The sequence below is a fragment of the Sander lucioperca genome, chromosome 18 (assembly GCF_008315115.2).
Source record: "Sander lucioperca isolate FBNREF2018 chromosome 18, SLUC_FBN_1.2, whole genome shotgun sequence".
In the NCBI taxonomy this organism is placed as follows: domain Eukaryota; kingdom Metazoa; phylum Chordata; class Actinopteri; order Perciformes; family Percidae; genus Sander; species Sander lucioperca.
Window position 1 is genome coordinate 12,426,041 of NC_050190.1, and position 23,830 is coordinate 12,449,870.

Here is a 23,830-nt window from a genome sequence, read left to right on the forward strand (position 1 = left end):
GAATTCTGGCACAGACAGACCTCTCCATCTCGTAGCAGGAGTTTTTTTTTTTTGTGTGTGTGTGTGTGTGTGTGTGTGTGTGTGTGTGTGTGTGTGTGTGTACTGCTGTGGTGATATATTTAACTTGACTCTTGGGTCACAATGAGATTGTTTGAATGAAGACTGATTGACACATCTCATCTGTTGCAAACTATTTTTAATGGCCCACTCACTACAAAGGATCTCATCAATTAACGTTTACATATCTTCTTAGCTGCCACTTTTTTAAACAGGGAATAACTACTCCAGTGGTAGGTGCAAACAACATAAGGATTTTGCTGTGCTGCTAAAAGCTACAGTCCCATTTGAACTTAATCATTTGAACATTAAATTAACAATTCCAGGCCACTGCTTATGAGTACAACATTACAATCAGTTCCATTTCAAAACAAATGAAAGGAGTACAGTGATATTTTAGCTGTTGAGGAGAGTGACAGGATGCAGCTGGAAGAGAACACCTCTGGTCTTTCCTTCTCCAGGCTCGACAATATCCATCTTCAGAGCAGGATCCACCTTCAATACACAAACACTTCAAAACACACATAGCTAAAATGTGCTCACAAAACAGAATGTGGCAGAGCTAATGATCAAATAAAAAGTATGAAATAATACCATAGTGCCATACCTGGTTCCATTTCTCAGGTTTCTCATAGTACACTTGAGTGACAACTTCCCTTGGTGGTGACTTGGTGAAGAGCCTGCATTACATAACATAAACACAAACAAAGATCAATAACCGCATTCACATTCAGTGCGTTTACATGTAGTTTAACAAAATGATTATATTCGGGTTAAGGCAATACCCCGGTTTTCTCAAACACCATGTAAACTCATAACCTGGTTAACAGACCTAGAGAACTCCTTCAGTAACCTGGGTATCCCTGCATGCATACACCTTAACCAGAGTATGATCGGGTTAAGCGCATGCTCCAACTGCCCCTCCTCACTCCGCTAGAGTGGTTTTTGAACCGGAAATAATCCGTCAGCGCAGTGAATTGTATGGTATCTTAGCAACGACTACAACAAAACAGCTTTGCGCGGGCCATCGGCAGCAAAAAGCCTGCGGTCCATCTGTTTTCCATTACTCTCGGTCGAGGCAGCAGCATACACCGGGAGATGGCTAAACAGATTGTCCATCTCCAGGGCTGTCAACGCTGTGTCTCGGCAAAAAAGTGGAGGGACCGAGCAGCCCCCGCCGCGGCCGCTGGTTAGCGTTAGCTAGCAAGTTGTCAGTTGCAAGAGCACTGTGCTTTCCTACGCTGTGACAAGAGTGTGTTAATGAAACATTGTTACATTTTACTAATTTAGTGGCCGGTAGGTGTTATTTTGACATGGGTCAACCGGAAGAAAAAGCCAGTTGTGCGTTGGCAGAGCGCCACCTACTGTACCGGAGGTAGAGTTACTCCCGTCAGTCTTCCCTGCTCATGTCTACGGGGAGAATTGGCATAACCCGGTTATTCACTTAAACGAGGGTAATACCCCGGTTACTGCTGTGCATGTAAACGCACAGACTGATCCAACTTCATACGTATTACTGATTTCTGTGGGTGTATATAAGTGACCTTATCAGGCGGTCCCGGCAGTCCTCCTGCAGCTGGTTGATCCTGTTGGGCCCCAGATGCATAGAGCCATTGGGCCCTTCACACACCAGACGGTTTATAGCCACTCTCAAAGCATTTATCTGACAAAGAAAAACACAGAACTAATCAGTAATATGCAAAAGAGAATGCTACATCGTGTAATATTGGCATTAAAGTATTACATAACAGTATATGATAGACACAAGGCCCAGGGCTTTCAATCATTAGCAAACCAGTACCAATATCACAAGGTACAAGATGATCTTGAGTTTATTACTGCTATTATACTACAGTCTTATTTTAGATATGTATTATTAGCTGTTGCAATACTGAGAAAATAGTTCCTCAACAGAGTCAATTCCATAAAGCAATTGATAAAACATTGCTCAATCTCTGTAATACTTTGGAGAAACACACTTTAACTCCATATACTACTAGTATACTACTGGTGTTCTTCAGGGAAAAGGACATGCTGCATCTAGGGCTGTACCAAATACCATTTTTTGTGCTTCGAAGTATAGGTACTTATCAACAGCGAATATTCAAGAAAAAGAGAAAGAAAAGAGATGAAGCAAGAGTTGAAGCGACTTCACTTTGTTGTTGCAGGACACCTATAGTCACCTATTGTTACACAATCTCCTCAGCAGTTCAGTGCTTGTGTTTCGTTTTTTACCTTCATAGTGTTTAAAACTTTTTTGTTGCAGCGATAGAGGCAGTGATGTTTCCTGTTTACTGTAACGTTAACGGGACTCTTACGCTGCGATATGGACTGACAAGTCAGATCTCCAGTTACATGATTGTCCACCGCAGGGTGACGTCAGGTTGCTTTTCTCCAAAAGTTGAATTGGTTTTAACTTTTTGCTGCAGGCATTCAAAATAAATGGAAAGACCTGCGTCTTTGCTGGACTGTCTGACGAGTGACGACCGACGCAGTGTTTGTGAATGAATGCTCAGCCAGCTGGCGCCTCACTAGAGCATTAGCGTTATGAACGGCCGTACTATCTTCACCTTTATCAAATCGCCTGAAAAAGACACCAGGCTGCTACAGTATAACCATAAAGACCTCTACACACATCAGACTGCTTGCTTGAAACTCAACATTTCTCAGTTCTTGGCTGAGATGGAGGACAAAGCGCTGCATAAATTAGCCAGCAGCTAGCGGCTTAATACTGACAAAACACCGCAGTAAATTTCAGCCTGCATGCACGTTTTAAAAAAAACAACTAATATTCGAATCCCAAAATTTAAAATTGAATACCTACCCTTCAAACAAATATTCGGATCCAGCCCTAGCTGCAACCCAGCTGTGTTTTTTTTGTCAAAAAGCATGAGGTGGAAAAAAGTTGAAAATAGGTAAACACTTGAGAAAACACAGTACGAATCACTCGTCAAACACCAAGATTCAACCAATGAATGACAAAGAATCTGGTTAAAAAAACCTAATCTTCATCACTTCAGTAAGTCACAACACAGCTGTCTCTCTGGTGAAAGCTGTTACCTCAGTGATGTCTTCAACATCAAATTTGACGTCGAAGGTGAGTTCGATGTCATGCTCAGGTAGGATACCCTCCTGTGTTTGACTGTTCCAGCCCAAGCCACAGAGGGCACCAGTGTAGCAGGTCCTCTCTTCATTAGTGCTACAAAAAAGGGGGGAAAATATTAACATCGGTATTTGGATTAGGCTGCCTTTAAGGTGTGCAGTGATAAGTGTCTGACTCACCGTAACTCCATGATAGGGGTGAAGAGCATGGTTACGATTGCAGGCAGACCGGGGATTTCTGGCATGATGGAGGTATCTCTCAGTAGAATACGTGTCCCTGCAACACAACCACGCATTTAAAGCTGTTATAGTTGATTTTGACATTTAGAAGAACAACAAGCTTTAAAAAATACAGCTCCTTCAAGCAACCCCTCTCATATTACATATAGTCATTTGATCCATTGTTCGTATACAAATACTGATTAGTTAGGCTTTAATCTTTAAATGCATGCCCATGAGTTTGTATTTATGAGGAGATGTTGTATCTGGTACCTGTGGAGTTGACTGACACAGTCCCAGCCACCATCATCCTCTGATGTTTGTGGTGGGGGTTTTCATTCAGGGCCAAGGAGTTCATGCTGCTTCTCTCGATACACACTGTCCTGCAGGAGGACACACATATAAGCAAGGGGGGGGTGTATCACAACTTCCAAGTTTAATTTGTTTTTTGTGTACGTAATTGCTTACTTGTAGAGGGTCTTGTGGCTCAAGCTGAGGAAGCTTATCTTATAAGGACTGTTTGGTCCATGCAGATGAACCTGTGGTGATAGAAGGAAGACTACAGTCAGACACATCACATGACGTATTCATGCATCAGTTATTGTTAGTCACCCTGTCGTCATTGTTCTGCTTGTCAGACAGAATGGGTGTGCCTCTGAATGAACACATGTGAACTAAAATGGCTCCATCTCCTGGACAAACAGAGCAACAGACGTTCAGAAGTGCAGTGGTGATGCCGTCATCCACCCATTACCAAAATATCAGCATCTCAGACACTCAAAGTCTGTCCTATTTTAAATCCATCCACAAAACCTATTTTAATCTCAAGGCTTTCTCTTAATTAATTGTTCAATTATTTAACTGTTTTTTAATCATTGTTACCGTTTCTCTTTATATTTGTAAAGCACTAAAAAGTGCTATGCAAAATGTATCTTACTATTTAGTTTTTAGTAAAAATGTAATGGAATGAAAATATTCTGTAAGCTGCAGTGTATCTTGCCTTTGCCTTGGAATGGGGCTGGCCGCTTTTAGAAAATTGGGCGAGTAAGCTGTCAATGAGCTGCTTGTCCTCTTTCTTGCGATCTTTCCAGGAGCTGCTGGCAGCGTTGGGGACATATGTACCCCTTTCTATGTCCTTGTACAGGGACATCAGTGCCTCATTGTTTTGCTGCAAGAGCACATAAAAACAAGACATCTAGACTGAGAAGGGCACAAAGCATTTGTATGGATCTTTCTGAACCTGTTAGCCTGGGTAAACCCTGACGGACTTCCGGCAAATTTGAGATTTGCTCTGCAAGTCAGTCTGGCAAAGAGCCCATTCAAACCCATTTCCAATGTCCCCAAAATCGAGGCACCAATCACAACCGCTGAGGCGGGCTTTACACCAATCACAACCGTTGAGGTGGGCTTTACGCTCCGACGGTAGCGCAGCGACGGCGAGCAGCTTTTTGTTTACATTCAACATGACGGCTACCGAAGCGCAGCGTCACCCGGATCATTGGTCTGATTGGTTGGACTATCCAATGCGCCCAGAGGCATTTGAGCGGCGTCCGTTGGTGACGCCCCTTTGGAAATGAACCTTTCCCAGACCCACTCTCAGTTACAACTGAGAAGGGTCTGGTGTCAACCAGGCTATGAACCTGTGGTAGCATGGTTGAGATATTTTTCTTTAAAAATCAACTGCACAACAAGGTTTCTTGGTGTGCTTTACAGTTAGCTTGGGCCCAAAAACCCAACAGACTTCTTGATTAATGCATTTATTTTCATTGAGACGAAAGCAATGTTACCAATGATACCAATGTGACATATATTTTATTATGTTTTAACAGCTGTATCCCTGTATGGATGTGATATGATTTCTATCTTTGTTGTCGGCCTGGCTCAGGTTAAACTCTTTGTGAAACATGAACAAACACAAACAATGAATGCCCCAGAACTTTCTTTTATTATCCAGTTTGACAGTCAGTTATAACGGAAAAAGAACATAAACTACTTTAACGTAGATTTTCTTTAGGGCTTTATTACGTGGTATCGGATTGGTGCATTAATTCCAGTACTTCCCGATACCGATACCAGCGTTTTAGGCAGTATCGGAGCCGATACCGATACTGGTATCGGTTCATCTCTAACAGCATCCACAACATCTGCTGGGAAAATCAGTACTGCAAGTACAAGGGGAACATTTGGAGGTGTCATTGCGTGAGCAGTGCTGTGTGAGCAGTGCAGTGTATACATATTATTTAAAGGGACTGACAATCTTTATCAAGGCTAAGCTGTTACTTACAGTTTTCGGGTGATTTGCCATACTCGTTGTAGATTTGTGATTTACTAGTTTCCTTTGGCATATCTGGCTCTTGACTTTTTGGGGGTCATCTTCGCAAATTCTGAAATCATTCCACACGCTTGACTTTCAACATCTTGCATGATAGTTGCAGCCGAGTTGCTAGCCCTCACTTGGTGAAACGTTCATGTGCTGGTCACTAGATGATAGCTCAGGCCAGGCAAAATTAAGCAGGTCGTGACATGTATTTCCATCTGTCCGTCTATCGATTTCAGTAACCGGGACAGCGCCACACCTAGCCTTAACACATGCATCCCTGCCACTACACGCACAACGAACTGCGCTCCGTGTAAGAATAACTAATTATAATATATGTTGATGCGTAACGATACACTACACTCACGATTCGATTCACGAGTTTATGTTCACGATATGATTTTCGGTTGTAATCTTTACACATTTAAATCGATTTGTAACCGATTCACGACGCATCGTTACATCCCTAGGGATTAGTATTCCTTATTTTATGGCCTATTCGAGATCCTTGGGGTAATGCATATATAATAATAATAATAATAACCATTCATCCATCAATCGCCATCCACTTATCCGGGTTCGGGTCGCGGGGGCAGCAGCTCCAGCAGGGGACCCGAAACTTCCCTTTCCTGAGCCACATTAACCAGCTGTGACTGGGGGATCCCGAGGCCTTCCCAGGCCAGGGTGGAGATATAATCTCTCCACATAGTCCTGGGTCTTCCCCGAGGTGGATATTATTAATAATAATAATAATAATAATAATAATATAAAAAAGAATTTAAAAAAAACCCAACGCATTTAAATACTGATTTTGACATCGATTACCATGGCAATGATCAAAGCTTTCGAAGCTTTGGGCCCCAATTTCTATATTGCACACTGCCTAATCTATTTCATGTGGGACAACTTGGTGCGTCACCTTGGAATCGAAGCTCTCTTCAACCTTCACAGCATGTTCTTCTTCCACCAAGATGTCTGCCACACTGGCGTTTGTTGTCTCTGTGTTGATGAGCAGCTGCACACGCATGACACCATGGAGGATGGAGAACAGCGACACAATGAGTGAACAGCCCTTCACCAGTGTGATGAACCGGTCGCGGGCTCGGCTGCTCCACTGGTTCCCCAGGATGATGGACTGGGCTGAGGGACATATTCCAATAACTTGGAACTCTTGAGCCTGAGACCATGAGCATAGTGTTTGTGTGTTACTGTTAGTTCACAGTTTAGACGGTGGAACAGATAAGTGTGCATTAATTTTCTGACTACTTAAAGTATTGCTACCTGAAATGGGTGAGACAGGAGATCAGATGGGAGCTCCCTGAGGCTTTTGCAGGCAACAACCGCTGAGTTGCCAAAGTCCAAGAAGAACACCTGCAGAACAACAACATATCCTGCGTTCTGGTATATGAAGTAACATCAGCAACTATCACATACTGCTGTTAAGAATGATTTCCCTACGTTCTATTTTTAGAGGTCAACACTAGATCACAATGGCTTTAGACAGATTTAGTTCAGAAATCAACCTAAATAACTATAGAACTTGGTGCAACCTGTGCAATACTTTCATAGAATTAAAGTGTTAAGTGTACTACCATGTCAACATTCTGGGTTCTCCAACAAAATAACCTTAGAAAAATTATAGCCAAGCAGGCCATTTGAAGTATGTATTTCGTAGCACAGTGGTGGTCAAAAGGCAATATAAAACCCTGAAATTAGTAGGGGTGGGAATCGAGTCGCACCTCACGATTCGATTCCGATTCAGAGACCACCGATTCGATTCTGAACCGATTATCGATGCATCTCGATGCAAGTTTTTGTTATGTAAATTTCCATGCTTGATTTTTAAAAATATACATATAAATCTGAGTTTGCTACTTAGAGTTTGCTTCCCAGACAAAGCAGCTAGACAAAGCTTAGATTTTGACATATACAATATTTGTCACACACAAGTTTTAATGAAATGTTTTGTCTACTGAGGTTTTTATTTTGTAGTCATTCCATGCTTAAGCCTTAAACATGCTTGTGAAAGTCACCTTCTCTCCCAGTAATCTTCCATGTCAGAGGCCCAGTCATGTTTAAAGGTGGATAATTGCCCTCTTAGAACATGAAACATGAGGTGATCAGATGTCATGTGATAAAGTAGATGAACAGCCTAAATGTGTTTTGCCTTATTTTAAGTATGTCTTATTAGATCATGTGTATATATACAACATAAACTCTAAGTTGTTGTTCATTATCCCATCCTCTTTCAGTCACTCTGTTTTTTGATTTGTACTTGTCTGGAGACAGTAACGTTTAAATAAAAATCAACACATTTAAAAATAAAATAATCAATTATTAACTTATCATAATCGAGCATCGAATCGTTCTAGAGAGAATCGTGATGCATCTAAGAATCCATTTTTTTTCCCACCCCTAGAAATTAGTAATTTAGCTAAAAAAAGAAAGATTCATTCCTTGATCAGTAACACTAAAGAAAATCAAATGTAGAGTATGAAATCCATAATGTTCTGACAATGTCTATTCTACAATGGCATGATCATATAAGAGACAGCTGCAAAAAGACGTTGAAAATCAGACAGGGGAGTAAAGGAGTATTGTTATGACAAAATTGAATGGGTGCACTACATCTTGACCAGAGAGCTGCAGCGTGTGAGCGATATTCACCTCCACTGTATTGCCACGTATGTGCAGGACCCTGGCACGGTAGTACAAGCTCTGATCACTGATCTCAGAGTAAGGAGCAAGACACAGCAGGTTGGGGTAGAGCGACACAGTGACAGGTTGCAGCGTGCGTGTGTTTATCTCTGTTGTCAGATGGCGCTGCTTCTTCAAGCTGGCTTCATCTGATTGGAAGCCCCAGAAATGACCCACCTCCACCACCTGAAGCAGAGATCAGAGTTAAGAGAGGATACATCCATTCAAGATTCAGACATTTAGTCAAGAACCTAACAAATGGCTCTTTTTTGAAAATGTACCTCTGTTTGACCAGATTAAATAAAGGACTGACCTCTGTGATGTTGACCACAAACAAGGGGTTGGGGGGTAGCTTGTCTGGGTCAATGTTCCCGCTCACCACTCCCACCGGGCAGACAGACTGGCTCTGGAAGTCTACATTCACCCTGCACAGCAACAGCACATAGACAGCACATTTAATGTTATGTTTTTATTAACTGTATTTATTGGTTTTGAGGTTGTCATATCATCATATTATTAACAGAGGTCATAGTTAACAGAGTTGCTACTATTCATAAGGTATCGTAAACCAAAAATTAACTTGCAAATATTAAAGTTTTACTACAGATCACAGCAATCGATGCAATGATTTTCCAAGCACTGTTTATGAGACAAGGCTGCAAGTAGAGAGAGGTAAGAAGAACCTGGTGCTGCCTCTGCCTAAAACCTCCCTTCTCTGAGTCCAAGTGATAGCCGAAGAGAGTCATGCAGAGTGCAAGGATGTCAGATTATATTAAGGCTCAACGCAGGGGCACTGACCAATGCAGCCTGTGGTGCAGGTTCCAAAAAGGCAGTCAAGAATAGGACTTTTCAGCACCCAGAATTCAGACACAGTTCAACTGTTGTGCTCTCATGACATGTATTGCTCACTGAGCAAATGTAAGATTTTTTTTAATTCATGCAGCAACTGATTACACTCACTCAAATACGGAGAGGAGGTTTCCATAATGTTTAATTAGAGCTGTACCTTGCATATTTCATGTGAGTTATGTTTCTACTCCCAGCACAGATTTCTATTTGTTCGATGGGGAAGACAGACAGCTCCATGGGATTACTCTGCTGTGCCAGGAGGAGGGCAAGAGACACCTCAGGCAGCACCCCCGAGTCTTGGGAAGTCCTGTAGAACTCCACATATGCTCTGAAAAAAAAAAAAACACAGAATCAGACAAGTATGAGTATATGCATTTCAGTGTTCTTTAAAAATGGTTAGAGCAGATTAAAAAAAGCTGTTTGATTTGCTACAGTGGCTTTCACTACCTGGAGCTCTCAAAAGAAATGGCTTTGACCTGTCCACACAGGCGGAACAGAGACTGCAGCTGCTTGTAATACAGGAAAGGGTATGGAGGGAGGTTCCTCACCTGAAACATGTGGTCTGATGTTATTTTACAATATCCCTACCTTTTACGTAATAAGGCAAAAGACTGTAGCCATAATAATCCCGTAAGGGTGTTGATTGTCATTACACACCAGAAAAGTGTCAGTCAATAAAAATGATATCATGATTTGAACAGTAATGTGTCATACCATCACTGTTGTTCTGGGGTTGAAGCCACTCAAGTCCCTGGAGGCTAAGTCTTCATCTATTTCTCCCTGGACAAAGTAGTTGGGGTAGTGGGCACCAGCAATAACCACCTAAGACAGAGAGAGGTGCAACCTAAAACAAACGGGCATTTAGGTGTGTATATTCAGTAGTTGAATATTTATTCAGAGTGATTACGGGATCAGAAGTGAACACTGTATAGCATGCACTGTCTCTAACCTGAAGGATGAACTTCTGCCTGTGTGCGCTGGTGTAATCCGAGGGCTGAGCACTCTCCGGCACACGCATGTTGAACTGGGACACCCGATTCTTCAGGTCCTCATACAGTTCTGCAACCTAGACAGTGAGTTACTTCAAAAGAGGTCCGAGACACAATATTTTACAGCTCAATTTCAAAATATTAGCTCATTAAGACTGGAAGTTGACATTTTTGATGGTCAACTGTGCACCAAAAGGCGAAATTAACTAGCTAAAATCTGTCATGGCACTTAATGATCAAGTTTAAACTGGCATTATACTGATTACATATTTAGAGTCTGACTGTACCAACTTTAGTAAAGCCTCTCAAACAGCGACTCAACAGAAGCAAGATTCTTTCTTGATAACACATGACTACAAACATGATTAATGCCTGTTGTTTGCAGTTCAACTAGGATGGGTGATGACAATGACATCCTGTAATGTGGCTTGATGAACTCCTGTGACCCAGCTATCTGCTTAACCTCTGTACCTCCCTGATCCTCTTGATCTGAATGAAGTTCTCTTTTCCCCAGTCCAACTCATCCTAAGAGGAGAAAGCAGCAAAGAAAATTTACAATTTAAGACGAGAGTTCTGCACTGATTCTTAATGAATAAATCATTATAAACACATTTAGTGAATAGTTTAAATGTTAACAAAGGCAGAGAGACTTTTCTCCAACTGAGGTGAAACTGAATAAGCCATCTTAATGGGTTATTCAGTTACTCACCTAATCTATTTCCCCTGAGCAACTGCTCTGTAAGCTATAGTGCGCTAAATGTCATTCATAAGGTGCTATGTGAATTCATTACCAATAGGACAAAGCAATTATGTATACTTTATTGCCAATTTTTAAACTAATTTAAGATGACAGTGTCAAGAGGTTGCTCTGTACAACAACAGTAGCAGACTATTCTTATTTTCAACATGTAAAAAAAGAAAATCAGCATATTCTTTTTTTTATATGCATTTGTGTTGTTTTAGGGAGCTCATGTTTGGTTGTTGTTTTATTCACCTTTGGGTGTCTCAGCTGTCCTTTCTTTTTGGATGAGTGCCAGGCCTGACAGTAAGAGACAATAGGGAACAGCCATCAGGCAAATACGTAAATCCATTAAATAATAATAATAATAAATTGTATTTATAGCATGGTACTAAAAGACAATACAATAAAACCAGAATATTAAGCACATTAAAACAAGTGTAGCAATATACCACAACTTGCTGCTGACTTGCTAACAAACACATTACCTTGAAGGCATTGACGAAAGCCATGGAATCACTTGGTGTGCCACGGGCAAAGGCTAACTTGCTCCTGGAATAACAAATTGTATTCAGTGCACAAAGAAAAAACATACAATACACAGAAGCAATATCTGTTTCTGTCCTGCAAGTAGTCTGATGAAAAGATTAGGCATCTTGAGGCAAACTTGTAGGCATCTACATGTGCAATGCCAGAAAAACTATTTGTGCTCTGATTTGCCAAAACATACAAATAACTAATTAGGAAAACCAGATTTAAGGGGAACAGCGCATGGATTGCTGGATATGCTATGACAGAGACTTTAAAGAGACTCTTTAATGACCAAACACTGTTCTCTTTTACCTTTCAGTGTTTTGTATGTCCACAGAGATGGCATCGTGTTTGAACTGTTCACATCTGTTTTCTACTGCAAGCATCTCATTAGCCACTAAACACTGTGATGGCTCTTAAGCTGTAAAAGTGAGTCCATAGTCAATAGGTATGTCTGGACTCCATGGACTTAGTAACATGACAATATAATGCCTCAAATATCTTATGCCACTTTGGTGGGACAGAAAAATGATCTACAAAGCCAGGCAGTCTGTGAATCAGTGCAGCTGTTGGATGTGACTCACCTGTGGCCAGCAAGCTGCTGCATGGATGGTATGGCAAAGAAACTCTTCAGAGAGTGTGAGGCAGCTGAGGACAAGCAAAGTCGTTATTGTTTGTGCAAACTGCCCACAAAAAAAACACATTACTATGGTTTGGTACAGGGTGGGAAATTAGCACACCAGCCAATGGCGGGTACTTTTTCAAAGTGGCGGGTGACTTTGCCTTGTATACCAGCCACAGTGGCGGGTGGATTGTAAAACATTCCTTGTAACGGATTGGACAGCTTTTGTCAAAGAATGCTTTTGCTAAGTAAACTTAACTAAACTGTTCACAGCCGGGGCTTTGACCACGTATATTTCCGTCAACTCCAGACTTTTGTCAAGTAGTTTTCAGCGCTAGTCCGTGACACCATGTAGCTGAGCTGAGGTATAGACGAAACAAAAATTATCAGTTAAAAAAAATGTGGCGACATATCCCCGGTGTTAAGAGGCCCGCCGCGGAGTCAGCAGTAGCTATGAATGTACAAACTGTTGAGGGCGAGGTAAAGAAAAAGAGAAGGTGCTTTTCGAACGAGTGGCGCATTGACAAAACGTACAGCAAAAGACCGTGCAAAACATTTCAGACCATCCTGCCAACCTGTATTAAACATCAATGTACGCTGTAACAATTTTTCAGTCGCTGAAAGCTGCTGTTTTAATCCTGTTGGCTCTCTGCTGCTCAGTTCCCCCCGAGACAGACAGACAGACAGACACACAGACACACACACAAACACACACACAAGAGATGAGACATACAGGATGACCTAAATTGAGGACAGCTACGCTTGTTATTTTAAGTGCAATGATAAATAAGTTAAAGTACTTTATTAAACCGTATGAATGTGTGTCCCAGGCCAGATTAGGAAATAAACTAACAATGTAAAGATCAGCAAGCCACTGACAGAAATGTTCAAATTTGATTAATTCAATAAATTATTATTTTTTGTCTTAAATCCACCAGCCATTTTCATATTATACCAACATTTGCAGCATCCTGAGCCTTTTTGGTAAGGTTACTAAGAAAACTCAGCCCAGAGTAATTTTATTCTCCTCAAAATAAGTTTCCTTTTTATTTTTGAAGAACTATACAAAAAAGCAACTTTCACAAACAAAACAATTTTTTTGTTCATTAAACATGTAGGCCTACAATTACTGTAGAATATGACCAAACTGACCAAACACAATTTTACCATGGTCTTTTTTCACATCACTTTTTATTTCCCTATATTAATAAAATATGTATTTATAATAAAAAAGTATTCCGGAAAAAGTGGCTGGTAAAAAATATAAGTGGCTGGTAAAATTGGGCATCCACCAGCCACTGTGGCTGGATTAAACAAGGTTAGAATGCTGACAGCTAAACGGTGTAAAGTGTGACTGTATTTCACTGTAGAGGATTCCAACACCGGGACGTACAACAGTGTGCAGCTGTCATTGTCGGAAAAACAACACAGACTTTCAGTTCACTTGAAATTGGTGAAAGTTACAAAGTTATTATAAGTTAATACCCTTTTTCCCCATCGAGTGGTTGTTTTTAACAGCAATTTTCTGGTTAAATAAGTTATTGTTATTACATTTTTAATAAATCATTACATTTTGACCATATAGCCTTAGCAATTAACAAGCCGTTCTTTAATGTCACCGACTGCCGTTTTGTGCTCTTCTTTCTTTCTTTTTTTTAAAGTATCGGTTCAGGCACCGGCACCGTTTAAAAGTATCGTTTTAGTACCGGTATCAGAAAACACCCAAACGATACCCAACCCTACACATTATTTATGTTATGTTGTTGTTTCAAGAGTGCAGTCGTGACAGATTTGTTGTATGTTTCTACAACTGTAAACATGTGCATATGCAGTAACTGAGGTCCATTCCAGTAGCGTAATGACAGACTGACCTATAATAAGGCACTCCTCCAGGCAGCCAAAGACGTGACCCAGGACAATCATCTTCCCCAGGCACAGGTCCACGGGCAAGTGGGCCAGAACTCGGCCCAGGAAAGTTATTTCACCATCCTCATTGTGACCCCTGCCATCACTTTTCGCAGATAGTGCGCCCATCTATAGAATGAAACATCCAGCTAGTGTCAAGACAACAGGTTTTATTTATAGCTCCAATTAACTCCCAAAACCTTTATCTCAGAACAACAGATTGAATTTTAATATTTAAGGATTCAAAATAAAAATGGATGAACTGTTAATTGCATTCATTCATTGGAAAATGTACTTATATTTATTAGACATGCATAGATCCAATACTGATATCGGATATCAGGCCAATACTGAGAGAATAGAGAGAGTACAACACACTGATGACACAGCGTATCTTACCGGCAGGTAGCATGCAGCTAAAGACACAGTAATATTAGCTTACTGGTAGCCTGCAGCTGTCTTTTCCAGACACCACGGCCAGTGCCGGAGTCGGAGATGACGGAGAAACAACAGAACTGGAAAATCCTTCTGCTTTCCTGAAGTCACCAGTGTGGCAACATTTTGCCTTCACCGTTGAGTTATGTAAACAAACAGCGAACGTAAAGCATGTGGGCTCCGACGGGACTTCATGGTGCGTTCAAGTGCCCCTCTAAACTCATGGTGTATTCAATTGCACCTCGTAATGATGTTTCCTTACACATAAAAGAATCATCCCAGTCACTTCCACACAGTGAGGCAGACAGCTTATATTAAACATTGGATTGGTACTCGGCATTGGACGACCCAAAGCCCAGATATTGTATAGGTATTGGGACTGAAAAAGTTTGATCAGTGCATTCTTCATATTGTGATGACCCCTCCCACTCTGTGGGTGGCTCTATGGTATTTTTCCATGTCACATATTTGGGAAGAAGTCAGAGTGGCAGAGTGGCACACCTGTATCCACTCCTCCTGATTGACTCCTGGTTACTACTATTTAAGAGGGTTGGAGATGCAGTTCTGGCTCTCTCTATCCTTACAGCCAGACAGGGTTTGTTTTTGGTTTAGGTTGTCCTTTGAGTTCTGTTTGCTTTGTTTTGTTTTTCACACACTCACTTTACAGCCATGCACTCACTACACTACTGATAATACTGATAAATGATAAACAGTATGTTTAATCCTATTTTGAAGTATTATTTATTTGGGTTAAATAAATTGGTTTTAATGTAATCCTTAATTGTGTGTGGTCTCCCTTATTTTGTCAGAACTGTGAGCTGGTTCATGACAATATTTATCACACTTTATGGTTGTACATTGCTGAATTGCTGCTTGCCTATGAGCCAGAGGCTAGCCTGAGATCCTCAGACAAAGATCATCCAGCTGTTTTTAAATCCCCTGGACTAAAGCTGGCTGGGCATTTGCTTATGAGGCTCCTCATCAACGAAACTCTGTCTGAGAATATCCGGCTATATTCAGATTCAGATTCATACATCTTTTAAAATCACCTCTTAAAAATAGTAACTTCTGTTATGAAAACAACTTGTATCTATGTATTTGTCTGGTCTTGTAGTCTGTTAAATGTATTCACATTCCCTAGTTTCACTCATTGTGGTGCTATGTTTAATTGTCTTTTTTATTCTTTATTCTGATGCTGTGTTTTGTAATGTAGTTTAAAAAAAATGGTATAAAATAAAATGTATATTTTGTTAGTGACAGAAAGAAACCAGTTATCATACACTTCTTCCACTTTCCCTTCCCCACACAAATATATAATGACACTGCCCTTCATTACCCTCACCTAACAGACTTTTACAAACACTGACTGATGCAAAGTTTCTGTCGAAGAACTCCTGGTCTAATACTCTGTGACAGAGCTGTGTGGTCAGCTGACTGCCCAAATACATCATTACAGCCACACATTCATAAGTACTTGACTCAACATTAATGGTTCTCATAGAGATGATTCATCAATCTGCACTTATTTACCTCTTTGAGTTGGAGCACTGTCCTTACTATGTCACCAAGGTCAGGGGGTGAGAGGGCTGTGGAAAGAATGGAGCGGGGATCTCCCATGTCCAGCAGCTTCACCTTCAGCATGATGTTGGCCAACGGGGCAAGCTGAGAGGAAGGCAAATAGTATGGCATAGGTTGATTATTAATTAGAGTCAAAGCAATGTTAAAAAAAGAAAGAAAAATCTCTGGTCATGTGCACATTCTCTTACCAGCATCTCAGGGATCATGTAGTCTGGGATTTCATTCCTCCAGAAGTCTTTGGTAACAAGACGGTAACAGTAGCCCTTAGAGACTCGACCTGCCCTACCTGACAAAGAGAGGAAATATGTGTAAAAGGACAGAAGTGAGCAGACACTTCAGAGGTAAACTTCTATATTGTAAGTATAGTACCTCGACGCTGGTTGCAGTTGGTTTTGGATGCCCAGGTGAGACGCAGAGACTGATAATTGGTGTCTTTATCACAGACCATGTGACGGGCCAGGCAAAAATCAATCACTGTAATGACAAAAAATGCACAAATACCAAATTAAGATTTTATAATACTTCATTACAAAACACACATTAAGCTAATAGATAAAACAAGGCTGAGGAAAAAAAAACTCACCATATTTGACATCTGGAACAGTCACCGAACTCTCAGCAATGTTGGTGGAAAGGATAACCTGTTATGATGAGGAGATCATCAGTACAGCAGGTAAGAACACATGAGACATAAGATATATTTTATATGGCTGTGTCTCAAACCGCCTACTTGCACACTTAAAACACTTAGTTTTAAGTATATAGTGTAGATAACGCAAAAAGTCAGTGCACATTAGCAGTGTACTGACGGAAGTATGCGGAATGAGACACAGCCTATATTTTTAGTTAACTTTAAACCTTTCTGTATCCTGGCACAGGGAACAGAAACACACAGTTCTGCTCCTCCAGAGTCACAGTGGAGTGGAGAGGGTAAACCTGCAATCTGAACAGCAGCACATTCATCGTAAAGGTAAAACGTAACACAGGTTAACAAGCACTATACATTTTAAAGAAGTAAATTCTGATAATTATTACTGATACACAAAACTGACTTCTCCTAAGGAAGCCAGCAAAACAGACAAAAAAGACAATAGGTCTTAGCTACAGAAAGATTCAACAAAGAGATAAACTCAAAAGCCCACCTTTTGTGGACCAGCTTGGCCAAGGCCTCCTGCATGTAGCTTATCTCGTGTATACCAGGAAGGAAAACCAGCACACTGCCCCGCTCTGATGCAGTCATGCCATCTTTTCTCTCTGCTTTGCTGCTCAAACACAAACACACATGATCATTACTTTATGTGGCTGCCCATTTGTTAAAGGTATAGCAAGCAATGTTAATCCAATTCACTTTTTGTCAAATTCAGCGAATATCTCATCACGGACACCTAGCTCTCTATTTTCTTTGTGCGCAGTGCACATGAGCCACAAAACACTATTCCAGCCAATCAGCAACAGGCGGCGCGTGCAAGCAAGTGATGGGGGCGAGGGGGTAGGCAGCGGCCGGCCAGGAGTTATCAACAAGAAGAGTTGGCAGATAAACGTCAAAAGAGGAAAAGGAAGAATAAAAATTAAAAAGAAGTTGTATGACCGGGAAAGGAGGAAGAGCCTTGTTAAAATTGGTGAGGCTTTTTAACGCTGCAGAAACCTCCGTGATTTCAAAGGAATGAAAACTGATGAAAGGGGGGGGGGGATTTTGAAGGGGGGGGTTGTACTGTTGTACTGTTTGGGAGGTCAGTTCAAATATCAACAATCTAATCGCAGCATTGCTTACTGCACCTTTAAGTCAAGTGTGCTAAAATACAGAAGCCTCACCTGGAATCTTTGCCCTCCATTTCATCAAAGCTCTGGATGAGACTGATGGCAAGATTGTATATCTCCACTGAAATGTGAGGGTCACCTGAAGGAGGAGACTCAACCTGATAAAGACACACACACACAATTCATACCTTAATAACTATTTGGCTTTAGTACAGAGAACAGTTAGCCTGGATGCCAGCCGAACTTAGCCCCGCCCACAACATTCAAGGTCGGGAAGTTCGGTCTGGACTTTATCCGTTGAGGAGCAATTATGCTCGAACAAGAGCTGTTCGGACCAATCAAATTGTGAGGGTGGGCTTTATACGATGATGGACAGATACAGTAACAAACAGTAACGTCACACACACACACACACACACACACACACACACACACACACACACACACACACACACACACAGCTGATGGTGTCGCTGCGACTCAGCACGTTAACGTTATATGGTGGAGCGAGCTAGAGAGTGACTGAAGAGAGGGAGCGCCCAGCGGCGTTAGAACAAAGCCGTGAATCAGAGAAATTCGCCAATTCATCTCTAGAAATGCAACTGTCACCAACGTTCTCCACGTTCTCTCTCTGATTGGTTGTAGGTCTATCCAATGAGTGCAGAGGAATTTTCTTTCCCTGTTCGGTTGAAACACGCCCCATAATCACAGCCCCATGGAGCAGTTTCAGACTCACATTCTGACTAGAATCTGAGTATGACGATACCAGGCTAGAGAACAGTAGCATCAGCAAACATTTACCGTGGTCTTACCCTGTATGGAAACAGTTTTTGAAGGTCATCCAGATAAAACTCCTCAATGGCATAGGGTGCCCCCTCCACTTCAAACACGTAGGCCGGGTTCATTTTGCCACGAATTGGCGTGCCAAAGTACTCAGCAAACTGTCTGCAGTTAATGGTGGCTGACATAAGGATGATCTGAAAAAACACGGGTCCTATGACAGAGTTCAACTGATGCAAAAGGAGGACAGAAGATTTTACTTGATCTTGCAAATACCTTGACATAACAAGAGTTGGAATGGAGAAGTTTTCTTAAAACCAGCAGGAGAAAGTCCATCTCCTCAGTGCGCTCATGAACCTTGGGCAAAGGCAGAGTAGTTAAATGGCAAGAATCACTCATTGGATAATAGAACTAAATGAAACATGAAACAAATTTAAATTGAACATTTAATACAACTAAATAAAATGATAAACTTGAATTAAAACTGCACAAAAAAAACACAAACTGCATTTTAACTATTAACAAAAAATTACAATACAACAAAATAGAAGACAATTAAAAAAAAAAAAAATTCACTTTTAGGGACCAGCTAACAGAGAAAATGATTTGCCTCAAGTTTATTCACCTCATCTATGAAAATGTGGGAGTACTCTGTGAGGCACTTGGCGGAAACCAGTTTTTGCAGCAGCACTCCTGTAGTCATGTAGATGAGCCGGGTGTGCTCAGTAGCCATCTTCTCCAGTCCAACCTGAAAAACAAATATGCAAAGTTGTATTCATAAATCTGCCACACACACTACTGAAAATGACTATATCTTTTTTTGGCATTCTCACTGGTAACGTCAGACGAAACATACCTGCTTGTTGTTTCTTGTTGTTGTTTTACTCAACAAGAGGATCACAATCTATGACTCCCATCATTTAAAAACATCAGCTCAGCGCAGTTCCATACCATCATCTTTTGGTGTCTTGTTAATGTTAATGTACTGCAGCATTGCACATTGAGTTACAGAGCACACTACTATATTAGTAATTATTTTGTTATTTATTTTATTTTAAGTCATACCTTCCTGCTATTTCTTGTCAATATGTTTATATTCTACTTCCTTAGAAAGTTGAACAGGAGAGGCCACAGTACGCTTCCTCTACAGTAGCCTTAGGTCTTTACTTTTTCCAGTGTCTTATAAACTAATATCTGCAATGCCAACATGACTATTTCTGGTTAGTCTTGGTGAAAATACCAGTGAACTGTAATAAAATCTATTGCTTCCTGGTGTCTGACCTCAGGGAAATATTTTTTGGTTCGCAGACTCAACTCTGAGCACAAAGGAATTTTCCATTTACTGACTGCAGACTTTCACAGACATAAAAAATATGAAAGGGCACAAGGAAAGAGCTCTCTTCTTACAGCAAATAGAGATATTTTCAGAAGAACGATAGACAATCAAATCAAAAAGTACCTTTGAGGTACGCAAATTAAGAACATAATGTTCAGCGTTATATCACTTTCTAACACTGTTTATCATTGCTCCCACTGTCAGTGACATCATCCTTAACTCCAGAGGTTTACACCAAGCAGAAGAGACAACAGTTATTATTAGACATGCTGTTTCAGAACTCTGAACAACACAGCCACACATCCTGGCAACAATGTAAACACAAGAGCTTGTTAACACAAGCATGCAAACACTGTTTAGTTGTGAGAGAGGCGCAATGAGTGCTTTTTGTGCAGGTGTTATTTTTGTTTCCCCTTTTTTGTTAAAAAATAAAAGATTTGATAGGAGGGTAGACAGAATAAATGATGCACTAACCTGATATCCCACCAGACTACCCAGGGTACACTTCCGCTGTGTGGCAACCCATCGGGCAATACTGCTGGCCCCAATTTTGCGTGGTTGGGTGACCACAATGTTGCATGATGCATTTTTCTCATTGTAGTGATCCAGAATGTACTGTGGCACCTGGGTCGTCTTGCCACTGCCTGTGGCTCCTCGAATGATCACTACAGAGTTGTTTTCTATGAGGGAAATCAGCTGGAAGACACACACACACACACACACACACACACATTTATAAAACAAGTGCACAGTTTAAAGAGACAAAGTTAACATTTGTACAGTACCATATCACTGAAATAAACTACATTTAAAAATAATTTATGAAACTGTATAGCAGATGGGTGTGCTAAATGATTTGTCCACACTTTATAATCTGTACTAAGAAAGTGCAGCTTAAATGACTGCATGAGCTGCTAAAATATCTACACACTACTCTTTATTAGACAATAGAAATATTTAGATCAGTGGGTTTAAAGTGTACTGTTGTTCTGCAACATAAAATGACATTAAGTTGATCTTGAGCAACCAGTAAAAGCTTAAGTGCACCAATGCCCTGAGGACATAATGGTCATTTCAGTAAAACTCCAACATGACCAAAAGAGAAAGTACTACAGGCAAATTAGAGAGTACTTTTAGACTATCGGGGTGTGTGGTTTGTGGTGTATGGATGGTACATTTTACCTCCTGTCTGTTTTTGGTTATGGGCAAGCTGGGGTACTCGTAGCTGGCAAGTGGAGGAGGAGCAGTACCTAAGGACACAGAATTTAATGCACAAGAAACAGGGTTAAACTGATTAGGGCAGCAAGCAGATTCCTCTATCTAATCTAAGAAAGGGAGTATGGTGTGTGATAAGAAAAAGCTAACACAAAGTTTAAGACTCACTCCCTGCTGGTTTTTGAAACCACCCTCCAACAGAGTTCACATTTTTCCGGCTGCCCTCATCAGGAACCTTTGATGGGCTGAAAAAAATTAAAGCAATTTTAAGCAATTCCAGCCTTTTTGTCCCATTTTCCCCTCACATTACAAAAACAAAATTAAATTCAAAGACCATACAGCAATCTATTTACTTTCCTTCTCTATGTGATAGACATATTCTGGTAGTCTCATCTCAGAAAGCATAACTGCCAAAGTCCCAAGGAGCATTGTGGTAATAAACAAAAATCTGTTGCATGACACTGATAAGGATTGGCTAAAGTTAAGAGGCTGCGCCTTATAGCAGCTTTAATCAATTGTTTTTTAGATTCTGGATCCATTTTAGATTCATGCAGAAACTGTGGTGCTGGGTTTTATGTCTGAATGTAATAACGTGTAGCGCTGTGAATATGCTAGAATACGTCAGCTGTCATTTAATGCAAAAGCTTAACTCTTTTAATGCCTGTGATACTATTTCATGTAACTTTTGTTGAAAGGCTTTTAACTTTCTCTTTTCTGCTGGATTAGTGGGTTGTGCGTGAAGGACAAGAACAGCCTAAACAGCATAGTGAAGGTTTGCTCCAAGATTATTGGAGTTCCGCAGAGGGACTTGGGCTCCCTTTGGGAGAAACAGGTGGCTGAGAAAGCAAGGAAAGTCATATCAGCCAACCAGACCACATTCTCTCTACCGAGTTTTCTCTGTAATGCCTTCGGGTCAGCGGTATATCACAGAGACATAGGCTTGTTGTTGTTAATTGACCCTTCGCTAAGCCCCGCCCTCCTTAGTTACTGTTGCTACACCTGACAAGCTTTCGTGCCTGGCACGTCCATTACAGTATGTATGCACCGGTGTCAGACATTCCCAAGGAGATAATAAGCAATTTTTGGCGAACAGGTGAAATATCTGAGAGAGCAAGACAAAAGGGTCTGCAGTATGCATTCGAGGGATATATCCACGACATAATATGCAACCGATTAGAGAATAATTTCATCAAAATTGAAGCTAAAGCCATGCAATAATGTGAGCCGCCTCATACGCTGACCATTCAAATGGGAAACACACAAATTGAGGAACAGCTATGTTCATGCACAGCAGGGTAAGTGACACTTGAAAATAATCTAATAATTATAATAATTATAAATCAAACAGCTTATCCATAAATCTTGTGGAATAAACACAAGACATTAGCTTGAACACTTTGCAATTATAACATTCTCCTGCTTATATTTTTAGCGATTAACAAATGCTGAAATATATTTTAAAGTATGTCAGTGAGCCTCTGTCTTGCCTTTAATCATCTTAAGGATGGGTTAATAACAGATGTGTACCCACTAGATCACTCTCTGGGACATGTTTTCAAGCTAATCAAATGTGTTTGGAGCTTGGAACAAGCTAGCGCGGACCGCTGATTAGCTTACAACGCTAGTATTCGGGGCAGAAAGACAGTAGCTCCCAAGACGGCGGACACCTGTATACGAGAATGCGAGTGTCTTTATAATCTATCTTTTTAATAAACTGTCTGTACACTTACAAAGGTCTCAATGCTTCGGTTAACATTTAGGGACCCTCATTATGCTACCGTTGAAGTTTGGTGATATTTTGAGCCTTTTTAGTGGTATAAATAGCTATTTGTTTTTACTTTCCCTGTGCCCCGAATACTAGCGTTGTAACATGTAACATGTCCCAGAGAGCGACAGAGTGGGTACACATCTGTTATTTTTCTATGGTTCGTTTTGCGCCGGAATTGTCTTTATTTTACGTTAAAATATATGCATTAGGAACAAAGAACCGTCATTATTTCCAAGCAATGTTGTGCTGAGCTAACATTAGCGTGTTCTTGCCTTGGAGCAAACATATGCGTTTCTGTTAATACTGTCGACATTTAGCTAGTTGTGAATGGGGCCTCCCACACTGCTTGATCCATGCCCGGCCTTTCTCCCCTTGGGTTTTAGGTTTCGGGAAAAATTCCACCACCCCATCCAAACTTTTAGGATACCAGGTATCGGATTTGCACAACGCTTCGGCGTACGGTGTTTCCCTCGCTCGAAAGCTTGACAGACCTCTCGCGCCTAGTTACGGTTGCTAAGCCACGATTGGCCTGTGGCGGTTTTCGGGTGTGGCTTAGCGAAAGGTCAATTGCCTTTATGTATTGTCTCTTATGTATTGCTTTTATTTAATGCTATTATTAGGTACCAGTCCCCATATTTAACCCGTTTCCTCCGGCATCTTTAACATTTTTAACTATTGTTTGGTGAGTGTTCGTTTGGACTGAGAAGCTGCAAATTAATTGCCCATTGTGATTAATAAAGTGTTTCAACTGAACTCTATAGAAATAGAATAAAAGTAGAACAGACCAACAGTTTGCTGTGGTCATTTGACTAGTTCAAAAGAAAATGGTGAGGGTTGTTAATTGTTATGGTGACAACATGTCAGTTGGGCTGTAAATATCACACTGTTTGAGAACTCGGTTTTGGCCTAATATTTTATTAATATAATTTGATG

The 23,830-nt window shown here is 40.8% G+C and overlaps 1 protein-coding gene across 2 annotated transcripts in view; it reads right to left on the reverse strand.

Annotated features, from left to right (window-relative positions):
* Positions 1-179: 179 nt before the first annotated feature.
* The window catches only part of tdrd9 (tudor domain containing 9), a 31,536-nt gene continuing 7,885 nt past the window's right edge, over positions 180-23,830 (reverse strand). Inside the window, exons 2-35 of one of the 2 annotated variants that reach the window (XM_031279146.2) lie at positions 21,298-21,374; positions 21,097-21,164; positions 20,389-20,610; positions 19,204-19,326; positions 18,855-18,935; positions 18,611-18,775; positions 17,853-17,956; positions 17,183-17,302; positions 16,899-16,983; positions 16,624-16,681; positions 16,410-16,514; positions 16,229-16,326; positions 15,993-16,124; positions 13,994-14,156; positions 12,085-12,148; positions 11,458-11,521; positions 11,225-11,269; positions 10,702-10,755; positions 10,191-10,307; positions 9,956-10,063; positions 9,689-9,789; positions 9,399-9,569; positions 8,706-8,817; positions 8,363-8,578; positions 6,977-7,066; positions 6,615-6,872; positions 4,379-4,546; positions 3,847-3,917; positions 3,652-3,761; positions 3,340-3,436; positions 3,118-3,256; positions 1,602-1,720; positions 665-737; positions 180-552 (exon numbers count right to left, since the gene is read on the reverse strand). In XM_031279146.2, coding sequence (XP_031135006.1) covers positions 454-552; positions 665-737; positions 1,602-1,720; positions 3,118-3,256; positions 3,340-3,436; positions 3,652-3,761; positions 3,847-3,917; positions 4,379-4,546; positions 6,615-6,872; positions 6,977-7,066; positions 8,363-8,578; positions 8,706-8,817; positions 9,399-9,569; positions 9,689-9,789; positions 9,956-10,063; positions 10,191-10,307; positions 10,702-10,755; positions 11,225-11,269; positions 11,458-11,521; positions 12,085-12,148; positions 13,994-14,156; positions 15,993-16,124; positions 16,229-16,326; positions 16,410-16,514; positions 16,624-16,681; positions 16,899-16,983; positions 17,183-17,302; positions 17,853-17,956; positions 18,611-18,775; positions 18,855-18,935; positions 19,204-19,326; positions 20,389-20,610; positions 21,097-21,164; positions 21,298-21,374 — 3,877 coding nt within the window. In that variant the 3' untranslated portion in view covers positions 180-453. Of the gene's footprint in view, positions 553-664; positions 738-1,601; positions 1,721-3,117; positions 3,257-3,339; positions 3,437-3,651; positions 3,762-3,846; positions 3,918-4,378; positions 4,547-6,614; positions 6,873-6,976; positions 7,067-8,362; positions 8,579-8,705; positions 8,818-9,398; positions 9,570-9,688; positions 9,790-9,955; positions 10,064-10,190; positions 10,308-10,701; positions 10,756-11,224; positions 11,270-11,457; positions 11,522-12,084; positions 12,149-13,993; positions 14,157-15,992; positions 16,125-16,228; positions 16,327-16,409; positions 16,515-16,623; positions 16,682-16,898; positions 16,984-17,182; positions 17,303-17,852; positions 17,963-18,610; positions 18,776-18,854; positions 18,936-19,203; positions 19,327-20,388; positions 20,611-21,096; positions 21,165-21,297; positions 21,375-23,830 lie in introns of both variants that reach the window. The other variant, XM_031279145.2, reaches the window with a different exon arrangement.